Below are 25,440 nucleotides of genomic sequence, written 5' to 3' on the forward strand. Positions count from 1 at the left end.
ATTGTGTTACTGCACATTTGAAAAATACTTTGTGTTTCCATTCAAGTTAATCCGGCATCCATTAAAACCCAGTAACACATATGTTACATTTTCTATATGGCTCAAAAGTTAGTACAATAATAACAAGACACCATCGTGCACAAGGATCACACTAGCTGCAACTCTGCAAACTGCACATTTTATTTATTTTTTGCTTTGTAAATATATTTATTCATTCATTCATCCGTGTTTTAACTGCCATGTACGTCATTTCGTTCTGCTTTTTGTGTTTTGCTGAATGACAATAAAGAGATCTTGAATCTTGAATCTTGAGGTGGTGGGACATCGTCATTTCCTACTTCCTTCCCCCTACTTCTGGCCCCCTTGATCGGACCATCAGACTATTTGTGAACTTGACCTTCATTGTGATCTCAGCTACACACCTTTAAAGATTTGTGACTGTTTCTTGCGATGTGATTGCGGTAACAAAATCTGTCCACAGATAGACAGACAGACATATAAACATCTGGAAAAATTTGCTTTTCAAACTAAAAGGTTCAAAGCTAACTAAAATGTTCTAGGCTATTCAACAAAGCTCAGAGTCTACAACCACGTTAGCAGCTATGTGTTGCTGTGCAGGCACCAACATGCTCACAGTGGTAATGCTGACATGCTAATGTTTACCATGTTCCCCATCTTTGCTTAGCATGTTAGCATACTAACATTTTCTAAGAAGAAGAAACAAGCAACACTAAGGCTTTGGTCTGATTTGATCTTCTTGAGTCATCTTCTCTGGCCGTTGCACTCAAAGTAAATTTGCCTTATCTTTTTAAGCTTTAGAGTTATATTACTTATTCATTTATTGACTGCTGTTAGTGTTCACCTGTCATTTTTTTTTTTTTTAGATTTAAAGGCTGATTCTCATGCTACAGCCGATTTTAATAGACATGTTTTATCCCGATTGACAGGGCTGTCAAGGCAGAATGTTAACACCACATTAAAATAAACTTTCTTTCAGTAAGTGGTCAGCTTTAAAAAAAAATAAACCCTGCACATTCGCTGCCAAAGTCTGCTCCTTTCTTCTTGTTTGGGAGGAAACATGATCCTAACAAAAGAGGAGAGAGAGAGACTTGTTGTGTGCCTCAGGACGCGTGCCATTATGAAAAGGATCAATACAATCAATAGAAAGACCAGCTGCAATCGGACGGATTAGGGACTGATGGACCACTAAGAAATCATTTCAGTTTCATGCATCTGTGGAAACAATGAGAGAGATTTGCCTCGTCTGCCTGGAACAATGTCACGTGATTTACTGGAACAGACTGTGACATGATGGCTGATGTCTTTCCCAACTGAAACACTCTGACCCCGACTCTTTCAGCCAGCAGAGGCCAACTATTTCATCCATTTAGTCGGTCAATGATCACAGTCAAATGTAGGTTAATGCAGCAGAGGTGATGACGTGTTTTTCATAATCATTCTGATGTGCATCGCCCCTCTGAACCAGCTGAAGCTCCGATGAGCTCAACTTAGGTCAAGTTTAAATCTGATTGGAGTTGACCCAATATGAGACATGTTGACCAAGGACACACACTCACCATCGGCATGCAATACTTTCTGACTGACAGAATGAATTTAGGTCAGAGGAGAGGCCAGATCCTCCTCTGCACTCCCCGGCTCTTTCCTCCTCATATTCACATCATTCACTCTTCCCCGTATTCTCTTCATATCCTTCACTTCCTCGGCTGATGTTTCCACTTCATTGTCTTTATTGTCTCCTTTTCAAATGCATCGTGGTTATAAATCAGTAGTGAGTTTGTGAGTCATGACTAAAGGCTGCAACAGTATCTCCACAGCTGCAGCCAAACACAAAGATTTAGGAAATTAAAGGTTATTAAATGAATCACAATCAGACTTCTAAAAAAACATTTCCATTTCATCTGGCCATTGGTTGGCCCATATTTCCCAGACACATCTGGACTGATGTTTTCTGATTGGTGGACTGGACATCGTAATGCAGCTTTGGAACAAACATTCAGATTGGCTCCAGCTCAGAGGTGTGCATTAGACGAGGATGCTGATTGGTCAGCTTCTTGTCTTCTGACGCAGTGCTGCAGTGCTGCACCGTCTGCAAGTGTTGAGAGAGTGTGGCAACTGTGTCAGTGTGTCAGCTTGTGTGTGTGTGTGTGTGTGTGTGTGTGTGTGTGTGTGTGTGTGTGTGTGTGTGTCCTCGCTGCAGCAGACTGCCTGCCCTTCATCAACTAACAGATTTGAGGCTGGTCTCCATAGCAACCATCCTCAAAGCTCTGCTTGCGAACAAAGATAGCTTCCCCTCTCTCTTTTTGTGACCAGCATCGTGCGACTCCGTGTGGCGAGCTTTCTCCAGAGGCCTGTATGTGTGTGTGTTCGTGTGTGTGTGTGTGTGTGTGTTTGGATGAGGTGAGGTGTGATCACAAATCACTGCTAATCTCATTTCATATCAGGGTCTCTTTAAGAGATGCATAATCAGAGAGCAAGAGACTGTATGTGTGTGTGTGTGTGTGTATGTGTATGTGTGTGTGTGTGTGTGTGTGTGTGTGTGTGTGTGTGTGTGTGTGTGTGTGTGTGTGTGACTGTATGTGTGTGTGTGTGTGTGTGTGTGTGTGTGTGTGTGTGTGTGTGTGTGTGTGTGTGTGTGTGTGTGTGTGTGTGTGTGTGAGTGTGTGTGTGTGTGTGGGGGGGGGGGGGCATTACAGAGCGTCTCCCTTAAAACGCAAATGAATCTACATTTGCACAATGGAGGCGCCCATCTGGAGGGAAAGATAGATGAGGAATGAGGCGATATTTACCTCCATACACACACACACACACACACACACACACACACACACACACACACACACACACACACACACACACACACACACACACACACACACGTACACACACACACACACACACACACAAACACACACGTACACACACACACACATCTATACAAGAGTGCTGCAGGAATAAGTCCTAAAACCCAGAAATGAGTTAGCATTTTTTCACTTCTGGTTCCCTCGTCTCATAGTCAATGTCTTTTTTGTTTGATGCTTTAAACGAGGTCTGCTTTTAACACAGGTTTAAGAAATTTTAAATTTTAACGCGCTTGTACTTGTTTTAAAAAGGCAGTTGCTGCAAGTGGTTAAATGAGACCACAAAAGTCATCAGACCGTACAAGTGAAATCAGTTGCAAGCCAGTGGGTGGTGTAGTTCCTTTATAGCCTAACGTTATTTTTTATTTCTGGCGGTTGTATTTACTCTTCCGAAAATCATAAAAGTGGTATTAATTTGTGCAGATTATCTTTCCGAACAAAGTGTGGAAAGACCATAAACCTTTATTCACCGCCGAGTTTATTCTCTGCAATGATCCAGTCCCATTGGCTTTTCGACAAGGGAACCGCCGCGATGCTAACTGTTGGTCTGGCTAAAAAAATATGTCACGTCTGCACCACTCTATAGCTTTGTAGTCCTATCATCTGCAACAGAGTTGATTCGTCATGGTGTTTTATGTTGGTTTCATGGTCATACGGCGAACTTTGAATCAGGCAATAGCATGCTGCATACAGTATCCAGCTGCTATGTGTTTTTCCACATTAAGACGTCCGTTACTCTTCCAGTTCAACAGACATTGAACACTTTCACAGACTGAACACCTGTTAGCTTAGATTTATGTGATTTATTCCAAAAAGGATGTGACCAGGTTCATTGTATTGAGGATTTTTGGTAATAAAGACAGCATTTCCTGACCAGCAAATAAACTCACAGTGGAGCATCTGTGAGTGTGGACTGTCTGTTAATCCCACAACAAACCTGAATCAATTACTCATCTGAATCCTCAGTTAATGTGCGCGGCAGTTGGCACCGGATGATGTGAGGGATTTGCCCTTTGCAGAGAAAGCTTATCGATGCAGCTGCGTCAGACACTGTCGATCACTTCAAAATATCTGAAACAGTACATTTTAGGACCAGTATGCAGTCATTCTGTCTGCTGCAGAGGCCGGGTCACTGTCTTTATGGATGGCTATATTATTTTTCTGTCCAAATATTGTCTTGCTTGTTCTTGTTGTACATTGTTTTCTGTTATATATATATACATTATTGTCAAATTTGATGTGTTTATATTGTTTTGTTTTTTCTATCCACTTTGCTGCTGCACAAATGTAAATCTCTCACTTGCGAGACAATAAAGGACTACCTTATCTTATCTTGTTTACTCATTACAAAAACTGAAGTTGAGACAAGTTGTGGAGTTAAGAACCACAACTATGGATCACTGATATCTGCGGAACATTTTAGTTGTGGAAAAAGAAAGGTCTTCTGAAAATCCAGTAAGCAAAATTAGGGATACAAAGGCTGTTTTTTTGTGGACTGAAAGAGTTGAAAGTTTGATATTTCTTCCTAAAAGATCCCTCTTCAAATAAGGTGGCCGATGCACAAACTGTAGACGAGGCTTAATGTTGTCTGTCTGGGTGCAGCTCCACTGCAGAGAGCAGCTCAGAGATCTTTGTACTGTATACTCATCTAACAGTTCAGTTTTGTAACTTAGAAATAAATATTGCACAATACGAACAAGCAAAAATTACATCAGAACGAGTCCGGTGATTTTATTACTGCAGGATTCTGGAGCTGAAATGAGATTGAAATGTAATTTGTTTGAGGATGTTCTGTGTGAAGATTGGATTTACCCAGACTGCAGGAGAGAAAGAGACGGGGAGAGATTACCATTGATTAGATTACATTTCAGGCTCAGATTACTTTTCCTTTTGCAAACCCACCAGCGTGCAGGGAGGCCAAAGATCCACACGGGAGCATTTAGATGCACACAGGTTGTGACGGTCATATCTATGAATGTGATTTATTTCTGTGAAGTTATTTTAACATTTACAGGCAAAGCATCTTGAGGGAAGGGACCGTGGGGTTCGCAGTCACATGATGATGGCTGAGTTCCAAATCTCATACTTTTAAAAAAACTTTTCTGCAGCTGCCTTTTCAAAGTACCGGTGCATACTATTGCATAACCAGAGCACACTGGCTTCTTGGGATGTAAGGGCGTGATGCCCGAGCAAGATTCACGGCTAAAGTCTAGTTCATTTGACCGGTCAGTGTGAGCGCAACTGTACCGTGCCTAGGCATGGCACGCTTCAAGACCGTGGCCCAGTTGAGAGAGGTGGGCATCGGCACGGCACGGTTGCACATGTATGAGCACGAGCATAAAAATAGGTCCTGTCGTCAATTTATATGCGACTCTTCCCCGCGACAGACGTTTAAAAAATAGCGGCCAGATGCTTTGCGGTGGTCTGATGCAGAGGTGGAGTGTTTATTGCAGACTTGGTCAAATGAAAACATTCAAAAGCAGTTCGACAAAACGCACAAAACCTCTGAGGTCTAAGGAATCTCTTTTCAAAAATAAAGTGACGTTGTTCAAAGCGCGTCATATCACGACGTAATGACGTGTAAGCAAGAAGCAGTAGTGCCTTGGCCCGGATCATTTGAAGAAGTGTGAGTGCAGGCTGGACCTGGCCGGGGGGGAGGAGGAAGGGGGGACAATCTGGCTTAAGCAGGGCACAGATCGACCAACCCAAGCGTGAGTGCACCCGTTGAAATACAACTATTTTACATCACATGTTAATAGTTAGTTACTGTATTCTGCTGGTCTTCTCTACATAACAGGTAGGGGCTAAAAAAAAGGAAATGTCAAAGGTTAAAACGACAGCAGCACACATCCAAACATTCCCAACACACATACTACTTTCTTCAGTCGAGCACACAAACATCGGGCAGGTAGCTGACAACAGCATCAGGCTGAACCAGAGTAGAATACACAAGCAGGAACACAAACAGGCAAAGAATATGCATGGGACAACAGTGAACAGCAGACAGATAAAGGTCAGGGAATATTAGTGGCAGTTTGAGTCCTGAAGTCTGTGCTTTAAGTCAGCACACCAACATGTGCCAACGGAGCTCTGATTCTGGATCTGCTGATCTTAAAGACTTCCTTTCTTTCCTCACTTTGCCTGCAGACACACAGCATCTGTGTTGGAATTGAGATATGGTGTAAAACTTTTTTTCTCTGATCGTTGTGTGTGTGTGTGTGTGTGTGTTTTGATCAAAAGAGATGTAGTCCTACTAAGTGTGCAGCTGCTGTTGATATGATGACCCCCAAGCTTTGTATGTGTGCGTGTGTGTGTGTGTGTTTGAGTGCACGCTCATGCACACGCATTGAGAAGATGCCAGTGTGATCTGTTTGGCCTCTTTGTTTGTGGAGCCGGGCCTTTCCTGCCCTCTGATGTGCATGCTCAAGCCATGAATAGAGCTCTGTGTGTGGACACACAAACACGTCGTCCTCATGATTCAGATGCTGAGTCTGTCTGATCAGTGTGTCCGAGAGAGAGAGAGAGAGAGAGAGAGAGAGAGGGAGAGAGGGAGGGACCCAGAGAACGGGTGATATGATGTTATGATATGGTGGAAGACAGACTATCCATGTGTGAGTGTTTGTGAAGGGGTCTCCTTACTTTTGCAGCCGTTCATTTCTCTGCACACACACACCCCCTTTTCAACCAACCCAGATCTAGTTCTAGAGCTGGGCTGGTGCTGGTGCTGGTTCAGTGTTGGTTCAACTTGGGAACCTTCTCAGAACCTGTTAAGTTTTTCCACAGGCTAGAGAGCCAAGTCATTAAGTCACTGTATATGTCTGAGGTTTCCACAGATATGCTGACGCCCACTTCAAGCACAACAACAACAATGGTGGACTACAACACACTTGTATGTAGATGTTTATGTTTGCTTTTCGAGCTGTCAACAGTTCTGTGATTTTTGAAGGAACTGTGTATAATTAGTGTGAATAAACATTTTTAAAAAACTTTACTTGTGTTAATCTGTTACTTACTTACAATTTTGATTAAGCATGCTAAAGAAAATGTTGTTAATTTTGACAAAAAAAACAAACAACCAACAACAATAAAATACACAGATTCTGAAATCACAACATTTTTTTTAAAGCATGCAAGATTTTGGTGCCGGCCAGGAAGAACCGGTTCAAGTTTGGGCACCGGCACTGAACCGGCCCTGAAAACCTCTTGGTGTAAAAGGGGCGACACTCATCGAACTGTTCAGACCTTCAGCCTCAGACGGATCAGGAGAAGAGTTGTGACAGAGCAGATTTCACATCATCAGCAGAGGAGGAAAGAAATCAAACTTGAGCTCAGCTCCCAGATTGTCCTCTTTGGGGGGCGTGGCCAGCAGCGCAACGTCACTGATGGTTATATAGGCTGCAGCTGTGGTGGCGGGCTCGCGCTGCTGAGACAGGCAGAGGCACTGAGGACCGGCGGCGCGCGCTCACAGACTCCCTCTCAGCTACACACACTCCCCAAACAAAGAGAAGCACGCGAGGCAGCACAGCATCCCACCCTTTCAGCCGCGCGAGCTCACTAACAGAACCGCCACCTCCCCCCCCAGCCCCTCTCTCAGACAGAACCGGTCCGGTCCGAGGCTCGAGCGCACAGAACCGACAATGACAACTAACGGCGCGACTAACGGAACCAGCGACATGCTGCAGATCCAGTTCGGTCTCATCAACTGCGGGAACAAATACCTAACGGCGGAGACGTTCGGCTTCAAAATCAACGCGTCCGCCTCGAGCATGAAGAAGAAGCAGATCTGGACTCTGGAGCAGAGCGGCGACGACTCCAGCGGGAACGTGTTCCACCTCAAGTCACATCTGGGCCGGTACATCGCCGCCGACAAGGACGGGAACGTTACCGGAGACAGTGAGACCCCGGGCCCGGAGTGCCGGTTCGTCATCACCGCCCACGATGACGGCCGCTGGTCCCTGCAGTCCGAGACGCACGGGCGCTACCTGGGCGGCACCGAGGACCGGATCATCTGCTTCGCCCAGACCGCCTCTGTGGCGGAGAAATGGAGCGTGCACATCGCCATGCACCCGCAGGTGAACATCTTCAGCATGACGCGCAAGCGTTACGCGCACCTGAGCGGCAAGGTGGACGAGATCGCCATCGACCGGGACGTCCCGTGGGGGGTGGACTCCATGATCACGCTGGTGTTCCGCGAGCAGCGCTACCACCTGCAGACCTCCGACAACCGCTTCCTGAGGAACGACGGCGCGCTGGTCGCCACCACGGACAAGAGCACGGGCTACACGCTGGAGTTCCGCTCCGGCAAGGTGGCGTTCAGGGACTGTAGCGGCAAGTACCTCGCGCCTTCTGGGCCCTCCGGTACCATGAAGTCCGGTAAGAGCGCACGCGTGGGCAAGGACGAGCTGTTCGTGCTGGAGCAGAGCCACCCGCAGGTCGTGCTCACCGCGGCCAACGAGAGGAACGTGTCTACCCGGCAAGGTGGGTGCTGTGACCCGGTGTGTGTGTGTTTAGTGGTCTATGGGCCTAGTGGTGTGTGTGCGTGTGTCCACTCCTCTGGCAGAGTGAGGGTTAAATGTGATGGAATGTCAGACTGCATCCCCCTTGTAACACACACACACACACACACACACACACACACACACACACACTCTTCATCATAAAGGGTAGGATATAGGACATGTTAATGACCTCCATGTTCAAACAAAACAGGGGCCTGTGACTGTATTTGCACATGCTAAACAAAAGCTTGTTTGACCAGAGTTCCCATCCTGATATGTATATCTATATACCCTTCACTCTCTAAAACACTAAAGGCCTGTAACTTGTCCAAGTGCAGGGGAAAACCCACATAATCATAAACTCAAATAGAAAATATGAGCTGACGAGGGCACGCACAGTATTGTCTGTGGCAGCTGTAAGTGTTTCCAGTGTTTTACAGACAACGGATATGAAAAGAGTGTTAACAAAGAATGGCACAGAGTCCTTGGCCCTGTCCACACACACACACACACACACACACACACACACACACACACACACACACACACACACACACACACACACACACACACACACACACACACACACACACACACACACACACACACACACACACACACACACACACAGAGGCATCATGTGCACGTGTGCCATCATTCAAATGTAAAACAGCCTTAAACTGGCAACTGGCTCAAAGAAGAACCGCTCCACGGTTCGAGGAGAGGAAATATGCACGTGTAATGTGTCCAAACCAGCGAAATGATACTACCGCATGTTCTTTCATCCAGATGTTTTATAAGAACAGATAGTTGGAAACTTAAATACTGCATGCTGTGGGTTCATTTTGAAGTTTTATCATCCCATAATGTATATTCAAGCGTTTCACTTCATTCCCACTGTTGTTCTGTTAGTATTTAACAGTGAACTGTATTTAAAATGCAATACATTAGTCATCACCATTAACACTAATGAGCTGTCAGCAGAGCGTTTATCATTCGTACGTTAGTCACACAGCTCTGATGGCATTGGCAACCCAATCCTAAAAAATCCCTCCCTGCAGCTGTGAACGCAGCTGAACGGACACATCCACAGTTCCTCACATAGTTTGGATACTATCTGGTTAATATAGAGGTGTGTGTGTGTGTGTGTGTGTGTGTGTGTGTGTGTGTGTGTGTGTGTGTGTGTGTGTGTGTGTGTGTGTGTGTGTGTGTGTGTGTGTGTGTGTGTGTGTGTGTGTGTGTGTGTGTGTGTGTGTGTGTGTGTGTGTGTGTGTGTGTGTGTGTGTGTGTGTGTGTGTGTGTGTGTGTGTGTGTGTGTGTGTGTGTGTGTGTGTGTGTGTGTGTGTGTGTGTGTGTGTGTGGCTTTCAGCTGTAAGAGCGACAGACACACACTCGTCCCTCCACCTTCTTGCTTCCTTCCTCTTCTTTCCTCGCCCCTCTTAACTTTTTCCCATCTCTTCCTCGCCATCACCTCCTTTCACCTCCTACGCTCACTGTGCCTTTTTTTTCATCCTCGTGTCTTCTCTTTTCCCATCCTCCCACTTCACTTCTCCTCCTCACCCCCTCCCCCGCTCCTCCAGCCTTCAGGCCTGGCTGCTGCCGCTGTTGTCTGAGGTCATTATCAGTGGCATCCCTCGTCATGCTGAACACGTTGATGGGGGGTTTGTGTGAATAGATAACCACCACCTGTCAGTGGCTGAATCCTAAATTTAAGGCCCCATTGAAAGCGTGAATCGTGCTCTAAAAACCTCTGAGTCGGCACAAAAAAATCATCAGTGGCCCTGACTGTCTTCTGTAATGAATGATAGGAATATTCTAACGGATGCTCTTTGAATCTATGTTTAGTTTCTGGTTGCAGCAACACACTGCTGAGAATTGCGTGAGGTTAAGTGGTTTTTGCTTCCTCTTTTCAGAAAGTATGACCCAGTGTCTATCCTTTTATAATCTCCTCTCCGGTCTTGTTCTGTCTCCTGGCTTTGTTTACCTGTTAAAGCCCCTGAAAACACAGGCGTTTTCACTTAATCCGTTGATTAGACCTCTTCCCAGGACTGTGTGGGTGTGCATACTGTGATTGATTGACAGCTTTCTTGAGTCTCCTGTTAGCTTTGTTTCACCTGTTAAGGGGATATTTTTCTCTCCATCAGCTGTTACTCCTTTTTCTTAACCCTCCTGTTGCCCTCAAATTTTACTAACACCATTTATCCTCGGGGTCAATTTGACCGTAGCAATTTAAACATCTTGAAAATGATCAAAATAAACTTGTTACTCACGTTAAGTCGGCTACTTTATGTATTTATTTAACCCAATGAAAAATATTACTGATGTTAAATTGCATCGAGGGATCTTTGTGTGTCTGTGTGTTTTAAAGTAAGTCTGTTATTTTAAGTGCTATTTTGTGTTATTTGTAATATCTGGAATGAAAGTAACGCCCATTATCAAGGACAGCAGCATGAATTTGACCTCATATAATATTTGAATTGTAAAATAGACAATAATAATAATGATTAAATCATCCAGATTATCAAACTGACCCAAAGGAACACCGATGCGACAAGTACATGTACAATAAGAACAATAAAAAAATATATATAATCATGCCAATTTTAGTTTTTTTTTAGTTTTCCCCATAAAATTAGGAAAAGTCATAAATATAAAGCAAAAAAACAAAAAAAGACGTCATTATTTAAAGATGTTAAACATTAAATGGGGTCAAATTGACCCTTAGGATAACAGGAGGGTTAAGTGGCGCTCAGTCTCGGACACAAAATGGAGGTTTTTTTTGGAGAGATTGACTCTAAAAAAAAATCTAAATCATGCCACGGAAACATGATAAATGCAGGCGATTTTAAAGCAGATCTGTTGGAATTAAATGATGACGTCCTCGGTAAAGACAGCGGGAATAGCACTTTAATAATCCCCCAGTGAAAAATGTGACCGTGAGACATTTTGCCAAATCCGATTGTCTGTTTATTATGCAGGGTGCAGTTCAGTGAAGTGCCACAGCAACATCCTGCACACAAAGACACAAGTGTGTAAAAAGTCAACATGTTATACTAAAATCAATATTATACATTTATTTAGGATTTATTTATTCCTATTATAGCAAGAACAGTTAACTTTAATGAAATAACAGTAAAACCATCAGTTGCTGCTCCACACATTGTATGTTTGGAGCACCACAGAGGTAGAAGTGTAACAATCCGACATGCTGGACAGATATCTGCGCTGATATTAAGCAGGTTGAGAATCAGTGATGACGACGTTGACTGATCCATATTAAATGTGCTCTGGAGCTTTCCTTATGCAAACAAAAGTTGTTTGCATTTGTTAAATCTTTTTACTTTTACATTTGTGTTTCTAGCTTGCAGTCTTTCGCAACTTTCGCTCCGGGGATTAGCATGAAATTGTTGGTAGGAGTGCTGCACGTGCATCCTCACATGCATGCATGATACAAACAAAACAGGGACCCAAGTGTAAAAACATTAGGTTGGTCACTTCTTTGCTTTGTAATGTCCATAAATTGTGACAAAGGGCCCAAGAGCCCAAGGTGACATATTTTAAGAGCCCAATATTCAAATATGTTACATTGCCTATCCCCACAACACTTGTGCTCTTATGTGCAATTGGAGCCATGTCCTCCCTGCTCCATCTGCCTCCCTGCAGCTCCAAAATCAGTCCAAAATGAGCAGAAGGTCTGAATCTCTAGATTTAGACGTTCCACCCTCCCAACAACTGGATCATTGTGAAGTGGATTAAACGTTGAGTGGAATTAAACCGACTCCAGATGTCTTTCGAACCCACAGCTGCTCGTAGCTCCTCTCTGCAGAGGCAACTTGCCTGGCAGACCCCAGTCAAGATGGCAGCCGAAATCGCCTGGCTCTCATTAGAAGCCGATGGTTTTTTTGACGTGAGCGAGCTCAAGTGGGTCAATCCAAAAAGCTGCTTTGTCCAAGTTCAAGATCCAATCCAGTTTAGACATTTGGAGCATTTGGGAGGAGTTTCTGCCATTTAAATTTATCTGCTCCTATTTGTTTACATGCAACTCTTCAATTAAGTCATTTTGTCTTTACATTGGAGGCAAAAAGACTTTAATGGCAGCTTAAAACTTCCCTGATCGCTCGTGGTGTTTGCATCCGCACACCTCGACAATAGAGCTGTTACCCGATACAGATGGTTGTCAAAACTACAAAAATAAGACCAATGTTGCACAAAAAATGGCCAAGTCTTCAATGAAGTAGCACTAATTGACATCATTAACTTACTTCATATAAAAACTTCAGTTTGGAGTCTAACTGAGTAAATTGGATTAAAAATGTCAGGGACTATATTAAGCTCCATCATGTGCTTGTTGTTGTGAATCTAAAATGCTGCAAATAAATCATGAGGGATTAATTTTTGCACATTAACTCTTCCGTGTCATTAAGTTCTCTGATATTCTCCTCACATCTGTCATCATTGCTGCTTTATTGTCTGATTCACTCATGAGTGGAAATGACACTTAATTATCCAACATGTTCACATCTGTGTGTTTGATGCTACTGTATGAAGTGGGATTTGTTTTTTTTATTTTTTATTACTTCAACCCAAAACCTAAAATAATTCAGGCTTATTGTAGCGTTGTTATGGAGGGGACCACCATAAACAAACCTATTATTCAATCTGAGAAACATTGGATGCATTTTACAGTACTCCTCCTGCTTAGGCCGTCGTCATTATTGCCATTAGCCTGACCCTGCTTGTTTCCTGACTAAAACTTCCAATCTCCTCATCCCTGGAACATGGATGGTCACAAATTCCCTGAGAGACTGTTTAACGACCCTCATACGGCCTGAGACACAATTATCAGTCAGTAAGCCTGGAGCTCAATGGCCTTTTAAGTGGCCTGTTCTGCCCCTTAACCATGGTGCGTGTGCGTGATGAGGTCATCACATCCGGTTGGCTACTGGTGTGACCCCCGATAGCCAACATGTGCTGACTGGTGGTCCTCTCTACCTCCGGATGCAGAGAAACAAGGGTGAGATGACTGAGGTGGAGGTGAAAACCCAGGGAGGTTTCAACACCATGTCTGGAGCTGATCTCTGTTGGGATTAGACTGTTTCGGGGTCAGATATTTAATATCTGATGATATGACAATAAGGCTGTGAATGTTTTCTGGCTGCAGCCTGTGACTAACCTCCTGTCTGTTGACTAGATACTGGATTAACATGACTTGGTATGAATCAATGAAGACCCAATTAAACATGACTAAGGGTCTACTCCCACTGTCTATTCTTACCGCGACTAAGCACGAATAACGCCTAAAGTCTAGTTCATATGACCAGTGTGAGTACAACTGTCCGTGCCTATGCACGGCCTGGTTGAGAGAGGTGGGCTTAAGTAAAGCAGGGATGCACATGCACAAGCATCGACAGTGGTGCTGAGACTATTTATACACGACTGTTCCCAGTGACGGACATTTAAAAAGATGCCGCCAAAGGTTTCGCGGTGATGTTGAGTGTTTACTGCAGATTTGGTCAAATATTCAAAAACAGTTGGACAAAAGAAAAACTCAGAGGGCTGATGACGTATAAGAAAGAAGCAATCTTGCTGCGGCCTGGATCGTTTGAATAGTGTGTGCACGCCGGGCCTGGGCCGCAAGGGTTACGAGGGAGGAGGGGGACAATCGCGCTAAAGCACAGCTCTGATCATCTGAGCCAAGTTTGAGTAAACTCTAAAACCACATAGAAGATTTAAAATGCCAAGTAACTCCAAAAGGACTCAGGGTCACATGTTTGAAGAAATAGTGTAGACATTTAGTGAAATGGGCTTCACTGATTTCCTGTCCAGAGTAAAACGAGATGATTGATACCACTCACTCCCATATCTGTCCGCCCTATATATAGCTACAGCCAGTTAGCTTCACTTAGCTTAGCATTAAAAGAAACGGGGCTGAACAGCTTGTGAATTTTAAAAATGAGCGAGATATGTGTAGATTAGTTTCCTGGTGCTTTGGACAGAACCATGCTAGCTGTTTCCCCCCTGTTTCCAGTGTTTATGCTAAGCTAACAGGCGGCTGAATGTAATTTTTAAGTAATTTACCATACGGACATGAGAGCGGTATCAATCTTGTAACCCATCTCTCAGCAGAAAAGCAACTGAGCTTATTTCCAAAATGTTGAACTACTCTTTGGCAACTAACAGCCACTCTTTGTTCAGAATACTGCTGGAAACCAGCTGAGCTCAAGGTATACAACTTTGGAAGACTCCAGTGCAGGCTCTCTAAAGTGCTGAAAGCATCAAATCAAGAGTCATGATCAGGCTTTAAATCATGTATTGTGTGGAGTGTGTGTGGTGAAAGAAAGAGACTGAAACTCCATGTTGTGTCTGGCCGTGATTCAACCCTTTCTGTATCCTTCACCCTCCTGCTGGCAGGAAATGAGACACACAAGTCTGACCTTGGCTGGTGTGTGTTAATCCCTGCAGGGTAAAGGGTGATGATTTGCTGCCTTCACCCGCCCGATAAAAAAAAGAAGGAATGCCATCAATTCAGCCATCCTTGGTAGTGATCACTGGCTGTGATAGTGTGTGTATTCTGACGCTTTAATATGTTTGTAGAACCTCAGTATGTCTGTGTGTTTTCAGGCGTGTGTGCGTGTGTGTTTTTATGCCAGGGGAGCTGCCTCACTTTGTCTGCAGAGCACCAGGGAGCCTCTCCTCCTTCATGTCTTCTACTTTATTATAGGTTAGACTTGAGCTGGTCTCCAGTGTGTCATTCTGCTCTGGGTGTGTCTCCACATTAATGCCCTCTAATTCACAGTCCAACTGTTCTTCAGTCGATGGTTCGCAACACACTGAACACAGAATGGGGTCAAAATCAATTTACAAAAATGTTTTGGGATGTCCGCAGGCACACTACTGTATTTTGCATGTCTGACCTTGTTTTTTTTATGCATTTGTTAGAGGAAGTAGGAGTATTGGAGGGGTGTGTATGTCCATATTGCATGAGCAGAGACTTTACAGTATTCAGCGTGTAGGCTGGCTGGTGTGTGTGTGTGTGTGTGTGTGTGTGTGTGTGTGTGTGTCTGTGTGTTTGTTTGGATCAGAACAAAGGCCGATGATCTTCCTCACCATTTGTGCCCCAGCTGGTTGCCTCCTCAGTCAGGCCTGCTGAACAATAGGACACACACACACACACACACACACACACACACACACACACACACACACACACACACACACACACGATACAATCGCGTGCGTTCACAGCAGGCCTCCAGTGCTGGCTCACAGTAAGCGAGGCCAACAATCTGTGCCTGCCGCCATCAGGCTGAATGTGGTGGGTGGGGTGGACAGAAAGATAGAGGGGTTGTTTTTCAAGTGTGTGTGTGTTTGTGTGCTCTGCGTTTTGGTGTGGTCTGTGTGGATTCTGGATGTGCGGTCACTTCTCTTGGTGTTGCTTGCTGAAGAGTGTGTAAGTGACCCTCTTCCGTACTCCTCCATTAACCCTGTGAGCTTCAGAAGAGCTTCAAGTGATCAGTATTGACATATCTGACACACACACACACACACACACACACACACACACAGCCTCGGCCTCTCTGGGTCATGGCTGAGGCTCTACAGGCCTAAGGGGGACTGTTTTGTCTCTGTCAGTTTTGTTTTTCAGAGCGTATGTGTGCCCGCCAGTGTTTTTCTTTCCTTGTGACCAGTTTAAAAATGCTTGGCTTTGACTCTAGTGAGACAGAGACAAACACTTCCTCTTATCCACAGATGGACTAGTCAAATGTCATTCTAATTCCTTCAAAAAACGTTCAGGTTTGTAAATGATGTTGACAAACTCTGAAAAGACGAACTCTTTTATTCAAATCAGCCACGTGGTGGAGGAAACAGTGTCGCTCAGTTCACAGTACAATATGTAAAGTGTGCCTTTAGTTAGTGTCCTGGTTTATTTTCATATAGTAAAATGTGTGTTTGCCCTTTCGTCTCATGTGTGAGAAACTAACTGTGTCATGATAGCTGATTTGAACTAGTACTGAGTTTAATTTGTACATGTATACATTTATTCAGATTTTATAATAGTGAGCGGAAACTGTTCAACCAACAGCTGACTCTCACACAGTCTGAACAAAGCAAGAATGGATAAAAACAACAAAAACCTGCGTTGATGTTTTTCTGGATATTTTCAGAACCATCTCCGTGAAAAACGGTTGCGTTCTGCTCACATTCAATATCTTTCAGTTTGACAGTTTCATGCCAGAAGTACACGCCAGTGTGTTTGATTTAGCTTTATTCTTGAGAGCTAAAAGTATTAAGACCATGAGACGAGTAAACCCAAGTTTGAACCTACTAAGGCTCGGCTATATTGTGATGGAATCGTATCATGATATCGTGATTCATGATTACGACATCTAAACAGATCAAACGAGCATGAACTCAAACTTCTCTGCAAATGTTATCTGAAATGCCTGCCTGGATAGTCACTGGAATATTGCAGTTTTGGTTTTAGAATCAAAATCATTATGTTGCCGCACCGATGCATCGTCAAAACGTCTATCCTACGTATTTTCCATCTACTGTGTATCATATATTTTGCTTCATGTTCTTTACGCACTTGCACTTTATGTTCATTTGCACTAAAGTTCTTATTAAAATGAGAAAATACACCATGCTTTTCATTTTGAATTAGTATACAAATGGACTATATTGAATTGCCTATATCGGGATATAAGATTTTGGACGTATTGCCAAGCATTACATCATACGTTAAAATACAAAAAGCTAAAAGTATAACAAACCGATTTAAAGAAAGGTTTGAATTTTATGTTTTTGTTTTGTTTTTGGGCGATAGAGATTCTATTTATACTCTTAAAAAGTCACTAACTTTGTGACTTTGAGTCAAAGGTCTTGATTGATGAACTGCTTTAATCTTAAGAATGAGTCCTTCATCACAGGTTACTTTCCCACCAGACCTTTTTTCTGTAGCGTTTCGGAATAAATGAACTTGTGACGCAGGTGAGTCAGTAAACCCACTGTAAACTCCTGGTGGGTGGAAGCATTCAGCAGATGGTTTAGTCTCCCTCCTGCCACAGTAATATTTAGGCTCTCCACTGCTACTGTACTAAGTGGACGTGTCGGCCGAGCAGGAAGCAGCAAGGATTAGAGGAGAGTTCAGGGAGGTGACTGAAGATCCTGGAGGCGAGGCGAGCCGAGGCCGACCCTCTCTTCTCCTCATTTCTCCTCCTCTAACGTGTCCCTCTAAACCCTCAGCTAACCCCCCCCCCCCAACATGTGGTTCCCATTATGGTCACTTATATTTTCCTACTCAATCTTCAGTGTTTGTGTGCTACGTTCGTACGTTTGCTTTGCATCCCCATATATCCCTGCAGAAACTCGATCTGTCCGCGGAGGCCGGAGTTTCCAAGTAAATTTAAGCAGCTGCTTGTCAGGGGAAGAGTTACCTGCATTTGTTTCTTTTTATCGTCTGTGGTTCAGACACAAAATAGGAGCTGCTGTTACTTGTAATATAAGTACGGTTGGAGACCAAACAGTGTACAGCTTGTATTAAGACACTGTGCGTTGTGTGAACAGGAATACTGACGGAGGATATTGTGAAACTGTTAGGGGCTGTATGAAAATGACTGGACTGGGGCTGAACTTTGTTTGACTTTTTTTTTTTTAAAGCAAGGCTTTCAGTAATATTTTCTTTCAACTCCAAAATGTCAACTTTAGAGATAATGTTTGATTTCTTACACAAACGTCCAGTGTATTCTGTGTTTTTCACACCATTTCATTATGACTTCCCATCAGACTGACAGGATTGTTGTCCCCGGAGTAAGACAAATTATGCAGTTATGACCCATTTTACACAATATAGCTATCATCCATAACCAACTATTTCATCTTTTTAGAAAAAATAATAAATCAGTAAAAATAAAAATCTAAATCTGCGGTGAGAAAACAAAAAGAAAAGCACCCCCTCGCTATTCCCCCCCAAATAAAAACAAACGGTCCCTCAGCAGCAGAAAACCTACTTCTACACACATGCTTTTATTTATCATCTACAACATTTTAGGGCAGATTTTCCCTTTTTAATGTATCCATAGTGACCACTGCGGCCAGTCAATAGGCTGTAAGAGAGCAAGAAAACATGGGAAAAAATGAGAAGCGGGGGAGGGCGTCACACATGAAAAGGGAGCCTGATGGGCAACACATGAGTGTGCCGGCTTGTTTTCTCAAACACATCTTTCTTTCTTTCTCTCAGCACACATTTACACACCAGCCCTACACACAGTCTATCTCTCTCTCTATGCAGCCCTCTGGCTATAGGTCTATCCACGCCATGACCTCATCATGTACAATAGCACTCATTGTACTGTATGGTGTGTGTGTGTGTGTGTGACGGGAGTGGTACATTAGAGGGTTGTGTATGTCTTCATCCTATAGTTCGCTCGTGATTGTTTACCTCTTTGTTGCTCTTAAGTGCTTGACAGGAGCTGATGTGAATTTAATGAGGTCTGGTGTTCTGTACACATGCGCACACACACACGAATCGAAGAAAAAAAAGATAGTTTAAGATTAGGTGCGTGTGTGTGTGTGTGTGTGTGTGTGTGTGTGCGTGTGTGTGTGTGTGTGTGTAATCCTTGACTAATCCAAGCCCGTCTGATGTTGCTCATTTGGTACGTCTGATCCCGACTAGAGGATGGGTGTGTGTTGGAAGCTGTTTGTACGTGTGTGTGCATCTGGACTGTTAATGTTCATCCTCTGCATCTATTTTCAGTCCTCACACGTACGTTGAGCTAATGACTGACCCACTATCCTGTATTTTAGCTGAACCCCTCCTCCCAACTGTCTGACCCCACCCAGGTATGGACCTGTCAGCCAATCAGGATGAGGAAGGTGACCAGGAAGTGTTCCAGGTGGAGATTTGTCGTGAAAACAGGAAGTGCGCGTTCCGGACCGCCGCGGGGAAATACTGGACCCTGACTGCTAACGGCGGCCTGCAGTGCACCGCCTCCAGCAAGTACGCATCACACACATCATCACGTCTCTCCTCAGAGATACATCTGAAACTTTAAAATTCCACCACAACCACACCTGCTCCAATCTGTGTGTGCGATCACGGATAACCTGATATGGCTCCATCACAGCTCTTAGTCTGTAGTCCCTCCGGTAATGTGCTGTGCCTTGACATAGGAGTGTGTGGGGGTGTGTGTGTGTGCAGTTGGGGGCGGATGGCGGGCGTGGGAGGTGAAGAGTGAATGACCTTATCTCATGGCTCTGGCATGTTGTGGGAGATTAAGTGCATTTGTGCGCAGCCCCGACCTGTAGAGAGTGATTTTCTTTTATGTGCAGTGTTTCTGTCCAGCCAGAGTGCTGTGTGTTAACCCCTGACCTTTGACCTTTCACCCTGGGCTCCTGGATGATTTTCCCTGTGAGGCCCTAAACACATGCAAGAGGTTGAAGCTGAAGACTTTTTCGTGTCAAACTCAAGCACTTGGCTTTTTTTTTTTATTGTTTAAAAATACTTTTATTTTGAAAATCAGAGTGTTTTATAGAAAGAAGCTGCAGATGCTCAGTCATAAAGTAGAAGTATATGTACTACAGTGATACAGAGCACAAAAGAAATCCGCTCTCCGGTATAAGATTGGTCGGAGAAGCATGTGTCTGGAGTTAACGCTCCTCCATTTTGAATTTTCTTTTTTTTAAGATAAGACGGCACAGAGACCGAACGCTCTGCTGGAAGTTTACTAAATTCCATTACATTCTTGAAACCTCTCCTCACAGAATAGACCACAAACATCTTTTCTTCCACCGCGTCCTCTTTCCGTGGTTTGAGGAGACGGATGGAAAGATGGAAAGGCAGCATGTGACGGAGAGAACAAGGAAATGACACCATACTCTGGGCTGAGTGAAAGGACTAACTAAGAACCCGATTCAACTTAAAGCTTCTCCCATGTATCTTGAGCCTACCTATTAAATTACCCAAGCGTTACTTAAGTTCTGGATTAAGCTGTGTGTAGTTTTCTGAGCAACAGGAGAGGTAAAGGTGACTGTGTGCTTACACTTGACACTCACGCAAGTGTGCTACCAGATATCCAACTGCCATGTAAATGTAATTATCCTGCTTATCTCTCATGCCTTTCACTCTCCCTCTTTTTCTCTGCAGGTCAGCTAATTGCTACTTTGACATTGAGTGGCGTGGGAAGAGGCTGACTCTCCGGGCTGCCAACGGGAAATACGTTGCCGCCAAGAAAAACGGCCAGCTAGCAGCCACCATCGACTCTGCCGGTGAGTGAGATTTGTTGATTCAGCCGTTCAGACAATGACACGTAGATAATTTATTTACTTTTCAGCAGTGATGTGGGGGCAGAGCACTGCAGGAATGAAGTCATGGCTGGGATGTTTCAGCACGTCTCAGCAGAGCAGGTTTATTTCTTTTATGACTGGAAACATGAGAAAACTGTACGCACTATGACACAAAACAGAAATGACAAAATCCATTTATTCAAGTACAATTTTGAGGTACCTTACTTGTTTTTAATGCTTCTGTTTTTCGTGTTTTTGTGTCACCAGTCGGACAGATTTTGGCTAAAGTTCTATCAAAATTTCCTTTTTAAACTGCAAATATTAATGATCGTTTTTTGGGTTGACGTTCTTTCCTTTCTAACTGGATACTGTTTTAACCGCTCACTTTGGCTTTTCTTTATGGGAGTTTGCAAAAGCTCCAGTGAATTAGCCGCACGCTACCCTTGACCCTGCTCGGACACCCCGATCCCCTTGCTGTAAACACTGGGCGATGCCGGTCGTCCAAATTAACATCAATGTTGTCAACACATCTGGGAGTTTACTTCAGTCCTTCACAATAAAATGCTTCAACAACTCTCTATATAATATAATGTATATAAATATATATGTCTACTCCCAGATGAGCTGCTCACTTTTGTCTACTAATTAGACCTGTAGATGGCTATGCACAAATATGAAATTTCACTCGTAGATTCTTAGAAGTCTGTCATTTAACTCTACCACAGCTTCAGTGGCGACCGCCCAGGTTAAGCGCGGCGAATAGACCAGAAACGGTGTTAGACCGGATGTCTCCGGATAGGGCCAATACCAGTGAACAGTGTCCGATTGATGACACAGAGACGGGACATTAAACAAATTAGATATTACATGTTAACTAATGAGCTTTAGAGGTGCTGGCATGTGGGTTTTGTAACCTTAGTTTGGACAGAGCCCCGCCATCTTAATGGACAGATATGAGACTTCTCATCAAATGCTCAGAAAGAAAGCAAACGCATTTTACAAAGAGTCAAACTATTCCTAATAACACAAGCTCACACTGATGGTATGAACTGCTAATGTTTGCACTTTGCAGAGTTTGGTCATTAGAGAAATTGCTTCCATTGCTGTGTGAAACAAGCATCGTGTCAGCAAGCAGATCAGAAGATACTCCAATTATAAAGTGAGCGCTGGGTGCTGGTGTTAGTGGATCAAAGCTGAAGCTTTCTCTTTGGCCTCAGTTTCTGATGAAGGAGCTTTTGGCTACCACGATGCTTTTTTTAGGCTGTATTTGAAGACTCGTTGCTTTGCATACATTTTTAATGAGATGTATGAAACCTCAACGACCCAAGCTCAGCGATCTGCAATATAATGCACAAGTTAGCGTTTTAGATGTAAAGATTTTGGTATTTAAAAAATGAGGCAGCATGTTGTTTAATTAAATGTAGACTGTTTAAATCACAGTTTTGAATATTCAGTGAAATACGTTTTTGTGGTTTCTTCACGGTAGTTTTTACACTCTGTCCTTCCAGTTAACATGCGCCCTCTCATGTCTGTCTGCAGGTGAGTCTGAGGAGTTTCTCATGAAGCTGATCAACCGCCCGATCATCGTGCTGCGCGGGGAGCACGGCTTTATCGGGTGCAGGAAGGTGACGGGGACGCTGGACTCAAACCGCTCCTCCTACGACTACTTCACCCTGGAGTTCAGAGACGGAGCCTATAGTCTGCAAGGTCAGTTTGGGCGTTTTAAGTTTCTTGCTGAAGGACATGTTGACAACTGTGGAGACGATAACTTGCACATGTGCCGCAGCGTTGCGCAGCCAGCAGGAAGGTATTGCTTGCCAGAGTGTGTGGAGCTCCTGCAGGCATACAAGGGATTAAATCCTTTTACTCACATTATGGATTTATGTTTGGGCCAAAAAGGATTTGATTCGGGTAATTTCCCCGCCTTCACATTATGCAATTCAAACAAAGCACTTTTAAGCTGAACCTTTTGTGCACACCCCCATTTTATCCCACCTTTCTGCCACATGACACCACCCATCCACATACATTTCGCTCTCCGCCTTTTCTCTGTCTCAAATCCACGTCGTCTCCTCCTGCAGATTCCACAGGTAAATACTGGATGGTTGGTAATGAGCAGTCGGTGGTGAGCAGCAGCGACACGCCCGTCGACTTCCTCTTCGAGTTTTGTGACTACAACAAGCTGGCCATCCGCCACGCTACCGACAGCAAGTACCTCCGTGGCGACCACGCCGGTGTGCTGAAGGCCAACGCCGACGACCTGGAGACCGCCACGCTCTGGGAGTACTGAGGGGAAGCGGGGATGCGGTCGCCCACTGCTGCGATGCTGATGAATGAATGAATGAAAGTGTGGCGACGCAGCACAAACCCATCCATACATCTACCTACCCCCCCCCTGTCCTCCCCTTTCCACCCGTTCCTTATATTATATCCTGTACTTACGACTTTATATGTTGATAAACTGCACAGGGAGACCAGGAAGGATAGAAGAAATTAGGGATACACACCTTTCTCTCCTTCCTCTCTTTCCCAGCTCTGCTCAGCAGCGCCCAACCTTTATCTGTTGCCATAGTTACCGTGGGGCAGTGCACTTTTTCTGCTCCGATCTGGTTCGCTGCTCGACCTGTCACTCCCTCTCTCCTCGCCTTACGATTGGGCCGTCCCTCTCCCAGAGCAGAGCAGAGCCACGTTTGAAGAGCCCCCTCCTCGCTCAGTTAACCCCCTCGTCTCTCTACTTGTCTCTATTGTCCGTGTGAGCAGCACATGGTGGCAGTATTTATGGTATCAGACCTGGGCTGCTAGATCTGTTTCTACCTGATCTAATCTCCCAAAACAGATCCACCACCGGATAAAATCTACTTGAGCTGCTTCCTGTAAGCTGGTTATACAGGGCAGAGACGGTGGGTCGGTTTTTGTGCGGTCGCTTCACGTAGAAAGAAGATTTTCTGCTTCTCTCAGACCAGGTCTTATATGTTTTCATGAGCAGGCCCTGTTGCCTCTGTGTGATGACTATGTGATATAACTGGAGTGTGATGATAAAGATATGGAAGATGATGTAATTGACGGGTTTGACCCCCCCTCCCTTATTCATCTCAACTGTAAAATACTCAAATGTAAACCAGTCCCCCTAGTTGTTCTCTAGCTGTGTTCTCCATGGTTACCGGGGATTTTCCCGAACCAAACAAACAGGATGTAGGAAGTTTAAACACTTATCCCCCCCCCGGGCCCCCCCACGCTAAACCTATTGTCCGGAGAACAGTATAAAGAAAATAAAAATAGAAACTGTGCGGCCACATACTGTATGTTTACTGCACCTGCCTGTCTTACTGGAAGTAAAAAAAAGCACTCCCTGATACACAGTTGGATTTCTTTTCTATGTCCAAGGCACAGACATTATCATGGGTACAGTAGGTAGCCATAGCAACTGGAGTGAAATGATTCATAGACCCTTTCTTGAAAGCTGCTTTTTGAATCCCTCAACCAAACCCAAACCTCAGCCTTTATCTCGACCAAACCTTTGATACTGGATTAACCAACCGTCATCTCACACACACAACTGGCAAAACTGGAACCTGGTGCTACTCACTAATGACACGTTCAGAAATCCTGTCGAGCATCTCACGCACTGTCTGGACCGAGAAATAGTGATTTATCGCAGCGTCCCAGCCCCTGCGCTTGAGAGCCTTGCCGTATAACTGATTGGGCTGAAAGAGCGCCCTTAATATCCTTAATCTGCTGCTTATTTAGTTTTAATTTCTGTCTGAACTTTAAGTATCATGACAGCCTTCACAGCGAGATGTGACCGATTTTGTTTTTTCGTTGGCTTTTTCTCTCCCCGACTCGTCGGCGAATGTGGGAAGGGAGGGGGGGGGAAAGAAAGAAAAGAAGCAGACTTTGAATTTGTCGTGTATTTAACTGAAATGTCTGTTATGCAGTCGTGTAGCACAACGCACCCATGGGTCCGGCCCTCTTTGATTCTCTACCCTTCAGCTTTCGCCATAGCACGTTAAGTAATGGTTTCTGTCATTTTTTTCACAATACAGCAAAGAGTATCTCGGCCCTGGGCCCTGAATTATTGGGCTCTTCCATCCATCCATCATCATCATCAAGCATTCCTCTGATGTGAAAATCAGTATGGAAAAAACAATCATTGTAGCCCTATAAAATGATACATGATTGTAGCCAGCTCCTCAACAAGTCCGTCCAATTTTCTCTCTGAGGTTTCGAGCATTTTTGCATGAAGGGTTGAGAATCTCAAGTGAATAAAAGGAGCGGTTGTCCTCGGAGAAGCCTGTGTCTCCGAGGTAACCAAGACCAAGGCGTAGACAAACGGATGTGGAAGGGTAAACATGTGGTAATGACTGTGCCTTACTCTTGAGTTTTTGGGCAGTAGGAAGAAGAAAAAAAAAAAAAAAAAGAATCCACATCTTTGCTTTGTATAACTGGAACTTCTTTTTGTATTATTATTTTGTATAATTCTTTTGATATTGTGGATTAACCTCTCTCTTGTGCCATTGGTTCACCTTAAATCCAACGACCAATAAAACTGGGATTTGGAACGCTACACATCTTTCATTGTTTCTTTTTGTCTTCGCTTACTGTTCACCATTATTAAACTGACAGTTGCGTACACACACACACACACACACGCTAACTAGCTCGTTAAGCTACATTAGCTCGCATCTCCAGCTGACTTTTGATGTTTTTGGGGTTTTTTTTCATCCCGTCTTCTAACAAGAAGTCTTTAAAGGGGTCTTTAACATGTAGCTTATGGCTAC

General features: G+C 44.1%; 1 protein-coding gene across 1 annotated transcript; it reads left to right on the forward strand.

The window, feature by feature from the left end:
- The first annotated feature begins 7,316 nt into the window (after window positions 1–7,316).
- On the forward strand, window positions 7,317–25,196 carry fscn1a (fascin actin-bundling protein 1a). The gene is made up of 5 exons (XM_083930568.1): window positions 7,317–8,357; window positions 19,220–19,376; window positions 20,523–20,644; window positions 22,202–22,369; window positions 22,744–25,196. The coding sequence occupies exons 1-5, from the start codon at window positions 7,517–7,519 to the stop codon at window positions 22,950–22,952; spliced, it is 1,497 nt and encodes a 498-aa protein (XP_083786694.1). The 5' UTR covers window positions 7,317–7,516; the 3' UTR covers window positions 22,953–25,196.
- Window positions 25,197–25,440: the final 244 nt, after the last annotated feature.

Source organism: Echiichthys vipera (assembly GCF_963691815.1).
Source record: "Echiichthys vipera genome assembly, chromosome: 17".
Lineage (NCBI taxonomy): Eukaryota > Metazoa > Chordata > Actinopteri > Perciformes > Trachinidae > Echiichthys > Echiichthys vipera.